Source organism: Magnolia sinica, chromosome 14, assembly GCF_029962835.1.
Source record: "Magnolia sinica isolate HGM2019 chromosome 14, MsV1, whole genome shotgun sequence".
NCBI classification, from domain to species: Eukaryota; Viridiplantae; Streptophyta; class Magnoliopsida; order Magnoliales; family Magnoliaceae; genus Magnolia; species Magnolia sinica.
This window is the reverse complement of record NC_080586.1, coordinates 1,858,664-1,875,798: the sequence shown is the minus strand read 5'-3', so window position 1 is coordinate 1,875,798 and position 17,135 is coordinate 1,858,664. Positions and strand designations below refer to the sequence as shown.

The 17,135-nt window shown below is 41.9% G+C and overlaps 1 protein-coding gene across 1 annotated transcript; it reads left to right on the top strand.

Annotated features, from left to right (window-relative positions):
• The first annotated feature begins 3,454 nt into the window (after nt 1-3,454).
• Nucleotides 3,455-4,357, top strand: LOC131225947 (uncharacterized). Its single transcript, XM_058221568.1, has one exon. It carries the CDS (start codon nt 3,455-3,457, stop codon nt 4,355-4,357), a length of 903 nt encoding a protein of 300 aa, XP_058077551.1.
• The last annotated feature ends 12,778 nt before the right edge of the window (nt 4,358-17,135 follow it).

Here is a 17,135-nt window from a genome sequence, read left to right as displayed (position 1 = left end):
TTTCAATTTTAGCCTACCGTCTCATTTACGCCCAAAAACACGTTCGGACTCGTGTCTATCAACCCTCTCTCTTCTTTTCACCTATTTTCTTCACTAAATCGCCATACAATCTTCATTTTCTTTACTAAATCGTCATATAATCTTCATTTTCTTCACTAAATCGCCATATAATCTTCATGATACTATCACATTACATATTCCCTGTTACATTCTCCTTGAGCCCAAGCGCATTCTTTTTACGAATGCACGCGAAATCTTGAAGACCTCTCTCCGAAGAACGTGTTTGACATCAACGCACTCTTATTCTTTTTCTCAAACACGGATTTCACTGAGTGTCAGGGAGTGATTGTAGTTCGCGGTCAACTACCTTGAAGTTTAAATTTTAGGTAAATTTGTAATTGTTTACATAGAAGACCATGGTCAATTTCACGTGGTCAATATCATGCATTGCTGAGTCAAATTTACGTGACCATCCAATTAGATGAAGTATCGTGGTCAATTTCACTCACTTTCCGGTCAATATACTGAATTGATTGGTTAACTTCATACACTACTTGGTGATTTTCACGCAATTTACTATCAAATTTTAGTGCGTTTCTGTAATACGACGTTGAATCTGTAGTGCATTTAGTGTAATACGTTTGTGAATGTTATATATTGAATACATCCATTGCTTTCTTTGAGCCTGTTTGGTTTTCCATAATCCAGTTAAATCGCCGTAAAGAAGTAATTATTACATTTTTTCACTTGTTTGGAAACGAGTGAGTAATTTCACCTAGAAAACCAGTCTGAAAATGTTGCCTTAAATCCATGGGCCCACCATAATGTATATAATATATCCGTGTCGTCCATCTGTTAATTTAGAATATTTTGAGGCTATATGCGAAAAAATTTGGAAGATCTAATGTTCAATTGGCCCACGTGAAAGGAAACAATGGATTTAATTTGTCCACTGTTGAAAGTTGATTCTTTTACTGGGCCCACATTGAGGTTTATTCACCATCTAACCCATTCATAGGGTCACATGGACATGGATAAGTGAAAAGTATAAATACAAGCTTGATCTAAAATTTCTAAGGCCCTCAGCAAGTTTTTAATGGTAGGCATTCAATTCTCATGATTTCGTGTGTTGTGGTCCACTTGTTGTTTTGATTTGCCTAATTTTTGGGGTCATGCCTTGAATTCATTTGGCATAATGTATGGGCGGTAAATTCCTCAATTTATGAGTCAGCATTGGGAAAGATCTTACCTTGATAAATAATGATTACTCATTTACAAGATAATTACACTTGAGCCAGAAAACCAAATAGGCCCTGAAATTGCGAATTGTTATCACTACGATTCAAATTTCCAATAAGACATTCATTTGACGGTCAATACCATTCATTTGACGGTCAATCCCCTTCACTCCACGGTTTATTCCACGCATTTGTACGGTTAATTCCATGCGAATCCCCCTAACCTCACGGTCAATTATATTCATTTCACGGTCTACATTGGGAAAGATGTTGTAATTACATAGGTAAATAATTATTACTTGTAATTACATGGTAAATACAAGTGAGCCCAAAAATCAAACAGGACCTGTTCACTTACTTTGCAGTCATTTTCAATCCTTTCAGGACCCAGAATTGAATGATAATTCATCGCGAAAAATGCGAACATTCCCTGGATGTGAGTAAAATTGACTGTGAAGTGAGTAAAAATCATCGCGAACTGAGTGGCATACATTCCTGTAATTTAAAACTTTGCGAATCTGACCGATAAGCCTGTCATATTTGAGCTGGTACAATGGTGGATTTCCTACTACTCGGTCAAATCCACCATATACATGTGAACACTAAGCGAGTTATATTATTGTGTTTGTTTTCAGGAAATGGCTTCAGTAATCATCTTATGCTCATATGGTGGGGAATTAGTTTGTGAAAATGATCATTATACGTACAAGGGTGGAGAGTCGAAAACTACAGCTGTATGTGTTGACATTCCATATGAACAACTTCTATCGAAAATGTACAAAATTGCAAAGAGTAGAACTGAGGATTACAATATAAGGTTGAGGGTATTGTATCCTTGCACAAACCAATCAGTCCCTCCAGTTGTAATTGAAGACGATGACGATGTGAGAATATTCTTGACAGCACAACTGAAGCACCCGGATCACTACATCCCTTTATTCATCGAGACAATGCAGCGCGTTAATGAACCAGTACTCGAAGACCAGGTCGGTTATAGTGGGTTCGAACATGACACCCCAGCAGTAGGAAGTTTGGGTGAGGAACATATCTTTACTTACAAATATAAGTGTTCACCTTCACAGGTTCCTCCAAGTAGCACTCCGGTACCCGTGCCGACTCATACACCTAACTTGATGATAAGTCAAGGTCATACATCAAACTTCATAACAACTCCAGTTAGGTTGTCGGCTGACGTGAACCTCAAACTTGAATACATGGTAACACCTTCACTTACGAGAGTAGATTTGCCCTCAACATCCAACATCGGAAATGTGAGTGGAAGCGACATTTCATTGCCTGAGCAGGGTCGATCATTGGACTTCACCACCAGGCTTCCCATCGTGCCTTTCGATGATGCTGGTTTCACCAATGCGGACTTGTCACTGTATTCATGTTCTGTTGATGACCCAATTGATATAGCCGTTAACCAAACGTTCGAGGACAAGAGCCGGTGTCAGTATATTTTGAGGCAATTTGCAATCCGCAACAACTTTCAATACAAGGTGTTGTATTCCACAAAGAAGAAATTCGCCGTGGCATGTATAGAAGATAAGTGTGAATGGAGGGTGCACGCATCTAGGGTGAACGGTGCGGGAATATTCAAGATTAAGACCTACAAGGAAAAACATACTTGTGGAATGTCATGGATGAAGAGTGATCATCGGCAAGCAAGCAGTAAGCTGGCCAGTGAACTGGTTGTCAATCGCATTAAGCAACGCATGGGGTTAAGGCCGAAGGACATAATAGTCGCAATGCAAGATAAGTATAATATTGTTATTAGCTATAATAAGGCATGGCGCGCTAAAGAGATTGCAATGGATCGCGTAATGGGGTCTTATGAAGACTCTTACAAAGAACTCCCAATGTACTTACATGAGTTGAGGATGGCGAACCCGGGGACTTTGACTTCTCTGCTTGTGAATCAACAGACGATGAGGTTTGAGAGATGTTTTGTTGCGCTCGGACAGTGTGTTAGAAGTTTTCAAATATCTCTGCGAAGGGTCTTGGCCATTGATGGGACGCATTTAAAAGGTAAGTACAAGGGTATTTTGTTTGTTGCTACGGCATTGGATGGTGACAATCACATCTTTCCAGTCGCTTTTGGTATCGGAGAATCAGAGAATAGCAACAGTTGGAATTGATTCCTTACATACCTCAACGATTCGTTAGGGAATTTACCTGGTCTTGTTATCATATCAGACCGTCATAAAGGTCTAATGAAAGAAGTTCCACAGGTCTTCCAGGCAGCAATCCATGGGTACTACGCCTACCATATATACCGAAACTTGGTGGATACGTTCAAAGACAAGTCATTGGAAATCTACTACTGGCAGGCTGTAAAGACTTGTAGGAGGGCTGATTTCGATAAATTCATGCATCATATCGAACTTGCCAACCCCCTAGTACATGCATGGCTAAGGGAAATAGGTTATGAAAAGTGGGTATCTTCGCATTTCCCAGGAAAAAGGTTCAATTTGGTGACTACAAACATAGTTGAGTGTGTTAACGCTCTATTCAAAGAAGCACGAGAATATCCAGTGACTATGCTGATAGAGACGGTCAGATTGAAAATTCAAGAGATGTTTTGTAAAAGAAGAGAATTAGCCTCATCATTTGTTGGACCGTTGACACCGTGGGCCGAGAAACAAATAAAGGATCTCATACCGAAGGCACGAGATGTTCGTTGCCACGCAATTTCCCGAGATGAATACTATATTGTGGGAGACTACAATGATACCGTCAAACTCAATGAGTTTTCATGTACTTATCGCGAGTTTGAAGTAAAGGGTTTGCCTTGTTTTCATGTTCTTTCAGCATGTATAAACTACAATCTTCTTCATTACTCGTATTGCTCCCCGTTGTACACGGCGAGGAATTATCAGATCACCTATGAAAATTCGGTGTACCCAGTACGGGACCAAAGTCAATGGGAAATTTCTCCTGCATTCAAGGAGTACTGTTCGAGAATCCGGCCTCCGCTACAGATGAGGTCAGCTGGAAGACCAAAGAAGGCACGAATCCTTTCCCGTGGAGAGGAACGAACTACAAAAATATGCGGACGTTGCAAACAAACGGGTCATAATCGTCGGAGCTGCAAATTTCCAATACCTTCCAAATAATGTAATTTGAAGTGCATTTTTTGTAATACGACTGTAAATGTTGTATATTGAATACATCTGTTGCTTTCTTTGAAATTGTTAGAGTATATTGAATTATGCCCATTCACTTCATGTTGTGAGGGCACTTCATGGTCATTTCAATGCATATCACGGTCATTCCTGCCTATTCCGTGTTGATTCACGGTCGTTTCGAGGCATTTCGCGGTCCAATCGCCTCACTTCATGGTCAGTTCCATGCATACCACGGTCAATCCCGCCTATTCCGTGTTGATTCATGGTCATTTTCGAGGCATTTCGCGGTCATGCCTCTTCATTTCGAGGTCGTATTCTTGCTTATTCCGTCAAGCGGATGGGTGGTCGAAAATAATTCCGTGGAATGCATGGAATTGTCCGTGAAGTGGAGGGAATTGACGGTGAAATGCATGGAATACGACCATGGAGTGAAGGGAATTGACTGCGAAATGCCTCAAAACGACCGTGACTCAACACGGAATTGTTTGGGATGACCGTGAAATGCATGGGAATGATCATGGTTTGAAACAATTTGAGCGCGAAATGCACGGTCATGACCGTGGAGTGAAGGGAATTGACCGCGAAATGTCTCGAAACGACCATGAATCAACACGGAATTGTTTCGGACGACCATGAAATGCATGGGAATGATCATGGTTTGAAACAATTTGAGCGGAAAATGCATGCAAATGACCGTGGAGTGAAGGGAATTGACCGCGAAATGCCTCGAAACGACCGTGAATCAACACGGAAATGTTTTGGATGACTGTGAAATGCATGAGAATGATCATGGTTTGAAGCGATTTGACCGCAAAGTGCATGCAACTGACCGGGAAGTGAAGGGAATTGACCGCGAAATGCCTCGAAACGACCGTGAATCAACACGGAATTGTTTCGGAGGACCGTGAAATGCATGGGAATGATCATGGTTTGAAGCGAATTGACCGGGAAGTGCATGCAAATGACCGTGAAGTGAAGGGAATTGATCGCGAAATGCCTCGAAACGACCGTGAATCAACACGGAAATGTTTTGGACGACTGTGAAATGCATGGGAATGATCATGGTTTGAAGCGATTTGACCGCGAAGTGCATGCAACTGACCGGGAAGTGAAGGGAATTGACCGCGAAATGCCTCAAAACGACCGTGAATCAACACGGAATTGTTTCGGATGCCCGTGAAATGCATGGGAATGATCATGGTTTGAAGCAATTTGACCGCGAAGTGCATGCAAATGACCGTGAAGTGAAGGGAATTGACCGCGAAATGCCTCGAAACGACCGTGAATCAACACGAAAATGTTTTGGATGACTGTGAAATGCATGGGAATGATCATGGTTTGTCGCGATTTGACCGCGAAGTGCATGCAACTGACCGGGAAGTGAAGGGAATTGACCGCGAAATGCCTCGAAACGACCGTGAATCAACACGGAATTGTTTGGGATGACCGTGAAATGCATGGGAATGATCATGGTTTGAAACAATTTGAGCGCGAAATGCACGGTCATGACCGTGGAGTGAAGGGAATTGACCGCGAAATGTCTCGAAACGACCGTGAATCAACACGGAATTGTTTCGGACGACCGTGAAATGCATGGGAATGATCATGGTTTGAAACAATTTGAGCGGGAAATGCATGCAAATGACCGTGGAGTGAAGGGAATTGACCGCGAAATGTCTCGAAACGACCGTGAATCAACACGGAATTGTTTCGGACGACCGTGAAATGCATGGGAATGATCATGGTTTGAAACAATTTGAGCGGGAAATGCATGCAAATGACCGTGGAGTGAAGGGAATTGAAAGTGAAATGCCTCGAAACGACCGTGAATCAACACGGAAATGTTTTGGATGACTGTGAAATGCATGAGAATGATCATGGTTTGAAGCGAATCAACCGCGAAATGCATGCAACTGACCGAGAAGTGAAGGGAATTGACCGCGAAATGCCTCGAAACGACCGTGAATCAACACAGAATTGTTTCGGAGGACCGTGAAATGCATGGGAATGATCATGGTTTGAAGCGAATTGACCGCGAAGTGCATGCAAATGACCGTGAAGTGAAGGGAATTGACCGCGAAATGCCTCGAAACGACCGTGAATCAACACGGAAATGTTTTGGATGATCGTGAAATGCATGGCAATGATCATGGTTTGAAGCGATTTGACCGCGAAGTGCCTGCAAGTGACCATGCAACTTAAGAAACTAGAAGAAGCACACTACAAACACAACTTGGATAACATGTAGTGTGTACCAACACGGGCGTGTACTAACAAGCTAACCTATAAAAGCAAACTAAAAAAAAATATATTTCAAACACGTTAGAAAAAAATACAAAAAAATTACACTTCGATATATCGAATGTAACACGATATATCGAACATTATCGATATAATCGAAACTTAATCGATGAAATATATAGCAAGTTGTCGATTATATCGAAATGTAGTCGATATAATATTAGTAAGTCATCCTTACAACCAACCGATATATCGACACTTGTTCGATTGATCGAAAATGGTCACACACTGTCCAGCGTCATAATGCATTTTAAATTGTATTATCGATATAATCGAGTACATGTCGATATATCTAAGTATCGATATATCGAATAGTATTCGATATATCGAATATAGTTCGATATATCGATAAGTTTCAGAAAATGTCCTGCTTTTTATAGTGGTATGGGGTTTATGCCAGGGCTTAATGGAGATGACCGTGGTAACAGTCAATAATATTTACAACCTTAACCTGACGAGCAATAGTATTTGGAGTGCATAAGCAATGAGATGCCCTTTGGCTGTTAATCTAAAGTTTCGGTTGAAATTCAGATTACACACACAAACATGTTGATGGTTCGAAATTATTTGAGGAGACCTTTTGCCACGATGTATCATAAAAGGTGTCCCTGGGCATGCCATTTCTTACAGATGGAGTTGAGTGGAACCTTTTTCTTTTATATTTTTCGCATGCAACTGGAAGGTTTACATTCACCATCATTAAATTACCTTGGATTCACTAATGACCGCACTTTTTTCCATACTTCTCCTAACCCACAATATTGCAAGATATCAGTCACTGCCTTTGACTGTAAACACACAGTATCGAGATCGTCGATATCGATTCAAAATACGAAAAACTTTCATGGTTTGAAGCAATTTGACCGCAAAATGCATGCAAATGACCATGGAGTGAAGGGAATTTACCGCGAAATGCCTCGAAACGACCGTGAATCAACACGGAATTGTTTCGGAGGACCGTGAAATGCATGGGAATGATCATGGTTTGAAGCGAATTGACCGCGAAGTGCATGCAAATGACCGTGAAGTGAAGGGAATTGACCGCGAAATGCCTCGAAACGACCGTGAATCAACACGGAATTGTTTCGGACGACCTTGAAATGCATGGGAATGATCATGATTTGAAACGAATTGACCGCGGAATGCATGCAAATGACCGTGAAGTGAAGGGAATTGACCGCGAAATGCCTCGAAACGACCGTGAATCAACACGGAATTGTTTCGGATGCCCGTGAAATGCATGGGAATGATCATGGTTTGAAACAAATTGACCGCGAAATGCATGCAAATGACCGTGAAGTGAAGGGAATTGAGCGCGAAATGCCGCGAAACGACCGTGAATCAACACGAAATTGTTTCGGACGACCGTGAAATGCATGGGAATGATCATGGTTTAAAGCGAATTGACCGCAAAGTGCATGCAAATGACCATGAAGTGAAGGGAATTGACCGCGAAATGCCTCGAAACGACCGTGAATCAACACGGAAATGTTTTGAATGACTGTGAAATGCAAGGGATTGATCATGGTTTGTCGCGATTTGACCGCGAAGTGCATGCAACTGACCGGGAAGTGAAGGGAATTGACCGCGAAATGCCTCGAAACGACCGTGAATCAACACGGAATTGTTTGGGATGACCATGAAATGCATGGGAATGATCATGGTTTGAAACAATTTGAGCGCGAAATGCACGGTCATGACCGTGGAGTGAAGGGAATTGACCGCGAAATGTCTCGAAACGACCGTGAATCAACACGGAATTGTTTCGGACGACCGTGAAATGCATGGGAATGATCATGGTTTGAAACAATTTGAGCGGAAAATGCATGCAAATGACCGTGGAGTGAAGGGAATTGACCGCGAAATGCCTCAAAACGACCGTGAATCAACACGGAAATGTTTTGGATGACTGTGAAATGCATGAGAATGATCATGGTTTGAAGCGATTTGACCGCGAAGTGCATGCAACTGACCGGGAAGTGAAGGGAATTGACCGCGAAATGCCTCGAAACGACCGTGAATCAACACGGAATTGTTTCGGAGGACCGTGAAATGCATGGGAATGATCATGGTTTGAAGCGAATTGACCGCGAAGTGCATGCAAATGACCGTGAAGTGAAGGGAATTGACCGCGAAATGCCTCGAAACGACCGTGAATCAACACGGAAATGTTTTGGATGATCGTGAAATGCATGGCAATGATCATGGTTTGAAGCGATTTGACCGCGAAGTGCCTGCAAGTGACCATGCAACTTAAGAAACTAGAAGAAGCACACTACAAACACAACTTGGATAACATGTAGTGTGTACCAACACGGGCGTGTACTAACAAGCTAACCTATAAAAGCAAACCAAAAAAAAAAATATTTCAAACACGTTAGAAAAAAATACAAAAAAATTACACTTCGATATATCGAATGTAACACGATATATCGAACATTATCGATATAATCGAAACTTAATCGATGAAATATATAGCAAGTTGTCAATTATATCGAAATTTAGTCGATATAATATTAGTAAGTCATCCTTACAACCAACCGATATATCGACACTTGTTCGATTGATCGAAAATGGTCACACACTGTCCAGCGTCATAATGCGTTTTAAATTGTATTATCGATATAATCGAGTACATGTCGAGATATCTAAGTATCGATATATCGAATAGTATTCGATATATTGAATATAGTTCGATATATCGATAAGTTTCAGAAAATGTCCTGCTTTTTATAGTGGTATGGGGTTTATGCTAGGGCTTAATGGAGATGACCGTGGTAACAGTCAATAATATTTACAACCTTAACCTGACGAGCAATAGTATTTGGAGTGCATAAGCAATGAGATGCCCTTTTGACTGTTAATCTAAAGTTTCGGTTGAAATTTAGATTACACACACAAACACTTCACAGTCATTTACATGCATTTCGCGGTCAAATCGCTTCAAACCATGATCATTCCCATGCATTTCACCGTCGTCCGAATCAATTCCGTGTAGATTCATGGTCGTTTCGAGGCATTTCGCGGTCAATTCCCTTCACTTCACGGTCATTTGCATGCATTTCGCGGTCAATTCGTTTCAAACCATGATCATTCCCATGCATTTCACGGTCGTCCGAAACAATTCCGTGTTGATTCACGGTCGTTTCGAGGCATTTCGCGGTCAATTCCCTTCACTTCACGGTCATTTGCATGCATTTCGCGGTCAAATCGTTTCAAACCATGATCATTCCCATGCATTTCACGGTCGTCCGAAACAATTCCGTGTTGATTCACGGTCATTTCGAGGCATTTCGCGGTCAATTCCCTTCACTTCACGGTCATTTGCATGCATTTCGCGGTCAAATCGTTTCAAACCATGATCATTCCCATGCATTTCACGGTCGTCCAAAACATTTTCGTGTTGATTCACGGTCGTTTCGAGGCATTTTGCGGTCAATTCCCTTCACTTCACGGTCATTTGCATGTACTTCGCGGTCAAATTGCTTCAAACCATGATCATTCCCATGCATTTCACGGTCCTCCGAAACAATTCCGTGTTGATTCACGGTCGTTTTGAGGCATTTCGCGGTCAATTCCCTTCACTTCCAGGCCAGTTGCATGCATTTCGCGGTTGATTCGCTTCAAACCATGATCATTCCCATGCATTTCACGGTCATCCAAAATAATTCCGTGTTGATTCACGGTCGTTTCGAGGCATTTCGCGGTCAATTCCCTTCACTTCACCGTCAGTTGCATGCATTTCGCGGTGGATTCGCTTCAAACCATGATCATTCCCATGCATTTCACGGTCGTCCAAAACAATTCCGTGTTGATTCACGGTCGTTTCGAGACATTTCAGTTGCATGCATTTTACGGTCAAATCGCTTCAAACCATGATCATTCCCATGCATTTCACGGTCGTCCAAAACAATTCCGTGTTGGTTCACGGTCATTTTGAGGCATTTCGCGGTCAATTCCCTTCACTTCCCGGTCAGTTGCATGCATTTCGAGGTCAATTCGTTTCAAACCATGATCATTCCCATGCATTTCACGGTCGTCCAAAACATTTCCGTGTTGATTCACGGTCGTTTCGAGGCATTTCGCGGTCAATTCCCTTCACTTCACCGTCAGTTGCATGCATTTCGCGGTGGATTCACTTCAAACCATGATCATTCCCATGCATTTCACGGTCGTCCAAAACAATTCCGTGTTGATTCACGGTCGTTTCGAGACATTTCAGTTGCATGCATTTTGCGGTCAAATCGTTTCAAACCATGATCATTCCCATGCATTTCACGGTCGTCCAAAACAATTCCGTGTTGATTCACGGTCGTTTCGAGGCATTTCGCGGTCAATTCCCTTCACTTCACCGTCAGTTGCATGCATTTCGCGGTGGATTCACTTCAAACCATGATCATTCCCATGCATTTCACGGTCGTCCAAAACAATTCCGTGTTGATTCACGGTCGTTTCGAGACATTTCGCGGTCAATTCCCTTCACTTCCCGGTCAGTTGCATGCATTTCGCGGTCAAATCGCTTCAAACCATGATCATTCCCATGCATTTCACGGTCGTCCAAAACAATTCCGTGTTGATTCACGGTCGTTTCGAGGCATTTCGCGGTCAATTCCCTTCACTTCCCGGTCAGTTGCATGCATTTCGCGGTCAATTCGTTTCAAACCATGATCATTCCCATGCATTTCACGGTCGTCCAAAACAATTCCGTGTTGATTCACGGTCGTTTCGAGGCATTTCGTGGTCAATTCCCTTCACTTCACCGTCAGTTGCATGCATTTCGCGGTGGATTCGCTTCAAACCATGATCATTCCCATGCATTTCACGGTCGTCCAAAACAATTCCGTGTTGATTCACGGTCGTTTCGAGACATTTCGCGGTCAATTCCCTTCACTTCCCGGTCAGTTGCATGCATTTCGCGGTCAAATCGCTTCAAACCATGATCATTCCCATGCATTTCACGATCGTCCAAAACAATTCCGTGTTGATTCACGGTCGTTTCGAGGCATTTCGCGGTCAATTCCCTTCACTTCCCGGCCAGTTGCATGCATTTCGTGGTTGATTCGCTTCAAACCATGATCATTCCCATGCATTTCACGGTCATCCAAAACAATTCCGTGTTGATTCACGGTCATTTCGAGGCAATTCGCGGTCAATTCCCTTCACTTCACCGTCAGTTGCATGCATTTCGCGGTGGATTCGCTTCAAACCATGATCATTCCCATGCATTTCACGGTCGTCCAAAACAATTCCGTGTTGATTCACGGTCGTTTCGAGGCATTTCGCGGTCAATTCCCTTCACTTCACGGTCATTTGCATGCATTTCGCGGTTGATTCGCTTCAAACCATGATCATTCCCATGCATTTCACGGTCATCCAAAATAATTCCGTGTTGATTCATGGTCGTTTCGAGGCATTTCGCGGTCAATTCCCTTCACTTCACCGTCAGTTGCATGCATTTCGCGGTGGATTCGCTTCAAACCATGATCATTCCCATGCATTTCACGGTCGTCCAAAACAATTCCGTGTTGATTCACGGTCGTTTCGAGACATTTCGCGGTCAATTCCCTTCACTTCCCCGTCAGTTGCATGCATTTCGCGGTCAAATCGCTTCAAACCATGATCATTCCCATGCATTTCACGGTCGTCCAAAACAATTCCGTGTTGATTCACGGTCGTTTCGAGGCATTTCGCGGTCAATTCCCTTCACTTCCCGGTCAGTTGCATGCATTTCGCGGTTGATTCGCTTCAAACCATGATCATTCCCATGCATTTCACGGTCGTCCAAAACAATTCCGTGTTGATTCACGGTCATTTCGAGGCAATTCGCGGTCAATTCCCTTCACTTCACGGTCATTTGCATGCATTTCGCGGTTGATTCGTTTCAAACCATGATCATTCCCATGCATTTCACGGTCGTCCGAAACAATTCCGTGTTGATTCACGGTCGTTTCGAGGCATTTCGCGGTCAATTCCCTTCACTACACGGTCATTTGCATGCATTTCGCGGTTGATTCGCTTCAAACCATGATCATTCCCATGCATTTCACGGTCGTCCGAAACAATTCCGTGTTGATTCACGGTCGTTTCGAGGCATTTCGCGGTCAATTCCCTTCACTTCGCGGTCAGTTGCATGCACTTCGTGGTCAATTCGCTTCAAACCATGATCATTCCCATGCATTTCACGGTCATCCAAAACAATTCCGTGCTGATTCACGGTCTATTCGAGGCTTTTTTATACATTTTTGTAGTATAAATTAGCACAGAACCCTCTTATATCTTTACTATTTTGAACTAAATGAAGGGCACCGATAACATGATCTGTTCTTTATGTATAGATTTGTTTAATTGTGTGAGTGTACAATAAACGTATCTTCATAAAATAATAAAATAAATAAAGTAAAAATAAAAATTGATGTGACGTGAAGGGCATGACCGTGAAATAAGCCGAAAGGACCGTGAATCAAGACGGAATAGGAGGGAATGACCGTGAATGAACATGGAGTAGGCGGGAAATGACCGTGATGTGTGAAGAAATGACTGTGAAGAAAAGATATCATTTACTGCAAAATGTTGTCTTAACCATTCATAATGAAAATAATATTACAAATACATCATTTCCTTCAAATTTATGACAAAATATACAACACATCATTTACATCCGTTCACCATGAATGTTTTACCGTACATCATTTATAACATTTCATAAAATTTTCCGATTCCTCTCAAGCCTAAGACAAATATATCATATTTTCAACTCACTAAGGCAATCATAGGCTATTGACTCCCTAAAGCTGGAAGTGAATGGCTGCAAGTCTCTCCCTGTCAAAATGTGGTCGCTGCACAAAATGTCGATATATTTCATGACAAAAATGCCACAGTCATATCCATTCGTCTGCTTTGGTATAGATGTATCTTCTCTGACCGTCCAAGCATTTCCTTCCAGCGCAGCCCTATCTCCAGTGGCGTAAAATAATATAGGCAAGGCCTCCTTTATCAGATCAATATGTTGCCTGTATTGATTAAGTGCCCTCGAGTATAAACTGTCAAGTATAATGATTTCTCGGTCTCGAGGGTGGATGACCATCAGGCACCAATGACTGTTGGCGTGATTGACTGGTACATATGCCTGTCCATGTTTGGCAAGATAAGATATTAATATCCAGAAATTTAAGATTTGGGTATACCTAGCATTGATAACTTGTAACGACACCATTACCTCTTCATGTTCCCACATGGCCTTCTGCCCTTCATGCGGCTTGACAATGCTGATCGGAGAGAGTTTTTCTAGCCCTTCAAATAATAAACGTGAATCGTCACTGCCAACATCCCGATATATTCGCAATGTCGACATTTGCATGCCGATACATGGCTATTACAAACAACATAGTAAATTAGAACATATATCATATAATGGAATAACATATTAACGATGATCCAAATCATATAGTCACCAGGAAATATGTGGGACAGAACTTGCAGTCCTTTGTATATAATAGAGGAAATGATCGGTGTCTTCTCTCCAAGAAATCGACGTACTTGTCAATAGCCTAATCAATAAAGAAGGAAAATTAACCTATATACTCTTTTATATACAAATTCCGAAAATAACCATATATGTATGTGTGTGATTTTCTTACCACGCTGTTAACCGAAGCATTCTTCTCCCAAATGGTCTTGAACCATCGAAATTCAGGTGATTCTTTGTTTGCGTTGGCCCAGCTTTCCAATTCATGGAGTTCGTCCTGCGATATTACCCTAAGTGGATCGATCATGGCCTGGAGGGGTATCGGAGAAGTCAAAAATTCTCTCTGTTTCTCATCGTTGGCGGCGTTGCTTGGAGTGGTTTGCACGGCAGAGATAGAAATGAATGGAGAACACTTGTAGACAGACGGCTTCAGCACCCTCTTAGGTCTCCTCGTATATACTGGAATGGATTGCAGTGATTTCTCACGTATATCAACGCCCAACGCGTCCTCGTCCTCCTCAGACTCTTTCTTCTGATTCTCACAGTCCTCCTTCCAGAACCGAATCTTCTCTATACGAAATGCCTCCATCTGCTTCTTCAACTCCACTTTACCCTCCTCCAACTCTTCCCTCTCCTTCTTCAATTCTTCCTTCTCCCTCAGCAGCATTTCCCTCTCCTTCTTCAAAACCTCCATCTCATTCAACTCCTCCTTCTCTAACCTCAAAGCTTCTTTCAGTTTCAGCATTAGTTCAACCTCATTAAGTACTACTTCTCTCTCCCTCTTAATCGATTCTTCTCTCTCTTTTAGTGTGCGTTCGAGAAGCTTCAACTCTTCCCTCTCTCTCTCCAACTGAAGCCTCTGCGCCTCCAGCTCCTCCCTATCTTCCATCGACTCCCCAGTGAGTTGCAACTCCGCTCCCTCTCCCTCTCCATCACCAGTACTATCTTCCTCTCCCCCTTCTCCCTCTCCACCCTCTTCACCCTCTCCCTGTCCCGATTTTCCCTCCATAACTTCATCATCTTCATCTTTAGTGCTCTACAGAATGAAGCAATGTATGTATCAGTTATATAACATGTCAAATTAAATATAAAATATCAACATAAAGGAAGACGTTTCTGACATCTTACATCAAATATATCACGGGTCAAACGAACAGACTCTGTTTCCAACTCCTCTGTGGTTGGCTCTAAGTTAACAATGATCTTAGCCTGCAAGAGAACATCTTCATTTTCTGTCTACAAAAATACACACGCAAACACACAAAGACACACACACACACAAATATATATAGTTAAATGAGTGACCACTTAGTTTCATAGAAATTGACTTACATCTTTACTCTCTATAATTTCATGAATCTTCTTATACCTCGGAAGCTTCCATCCCCGATATTGTATGATTCGTGGAAATTGGAAGGGAACGTATGAAATTATACATTGTTGGAGAGCTGGTACTCTCTCAACGGCCCATATCTGTTACAATGAAATAACAAGATTAAATATATTTTCCTATAAACTATGAATTAAAAAAGACCAGGAAAGAATCCGTACCTGTAGGGGAAAAATGCAACCGGCGACATTATAATGAGGCCCTTGGGATGCCATGAAGGCATTCTCGATCCCTTCTGCCATCGTTTGGTAGGCCAAACTACCCCAGGGGTAGATATTAAAGTCTTCCAATGAGTCGACAAGGTCAATAAACTCTTTACAACATTTAATTTTCGTGTCGGTATCCTAACAAACCACTCTACACATAATATTAGGGCTAACTTCACGACATCTTTGTGCTCATTGCTATCAAGTATCCTATTGAACACCTCCTGTACATGCTTCTTTAGGATAGGATATGTATGGAAGTATTTGTCTCTTAATGACTTCTTCGAACAATGGATATTGGGTATATAGAGATCACTAGTCTTCAGCCCTGTTATTAGGGTGAAGTCCATCTTGGTAAATTTTATACGGTTCCCCTGTATCTTGAATACAAGGTTGCCTATATATCTGTTAATAAGTGCGTGAAAAATGGCTCCTATAAACTTGAATGATGGAATGTCTAATAAAAATGAGAATGGGGTCTGCCTAAATATATTTAATCTAGTGTTATTCTTCTCCAACCCCTTCTTCACACTATCAAACCACCATGTCAATGAACATCTGCATGAGATGGTAGGGGCCGACTCGCCAATTCCCTTATGTAAGGGTTTGTCATCTGCAATGATGAATTAGAAATTAAATCAACGATAACATTCTGTATTTAACGACACATAATGTAAAAGTTGACTTACTGTGGTGAAAATTCATAAAGTATGGTGTGACTATATCGAGTTAGCGGTCAGTTTTTGGCGAATTCCAAATGAAAGTACAAGACTTATTAGTGAATTTTCACAAGTTTTGGGCCTCTTTCACTCATTTGTCAGTGTATTTCATACAGTTCTTGGTAAATTTATATCAAGGTTGGCAGTAAAAAAAATGTCAATATCAAGCAGTCAATCGGGCATTTTGAAGAATTTCATGTCAAATGGTCATCTCATGGGTCACATTCAACAACTTCACGGCCAATTTCACTAAGATATGGGTCAATTTCAGAGTTATATGTTGCATTTTGGCCATGAACGTCATGAATTTGACCATGTGCGGATTTGTCTAAGGACTGTAATCGACCGTTAAGTGAAGGGGATTGACCATGAAATGCATGGAATTGTCCGTGAGGTGAAGGAAATTGTCTGTGAAATAGGTGGAATTGAACGTGGTGTGAAGGGTATTGTCCATGAAAAGCATGGAATTGACCATGATGTGAAGGAGAATGACCGAGAATTGACCGCGAAATGCCTCGAAACGACCGTGAATCAACACGGAATTGTTTGGGATGACCGTGAAATGCATGGGAATGATCATGGTTAGAAGCGATTTGACCGCGAAGTACCTGCAACTAACCGTGAAGTGAAGGGAAATGACTGCGAAATGTCTCGAAACGACCGTGAATCAACACGGAATTGTTTT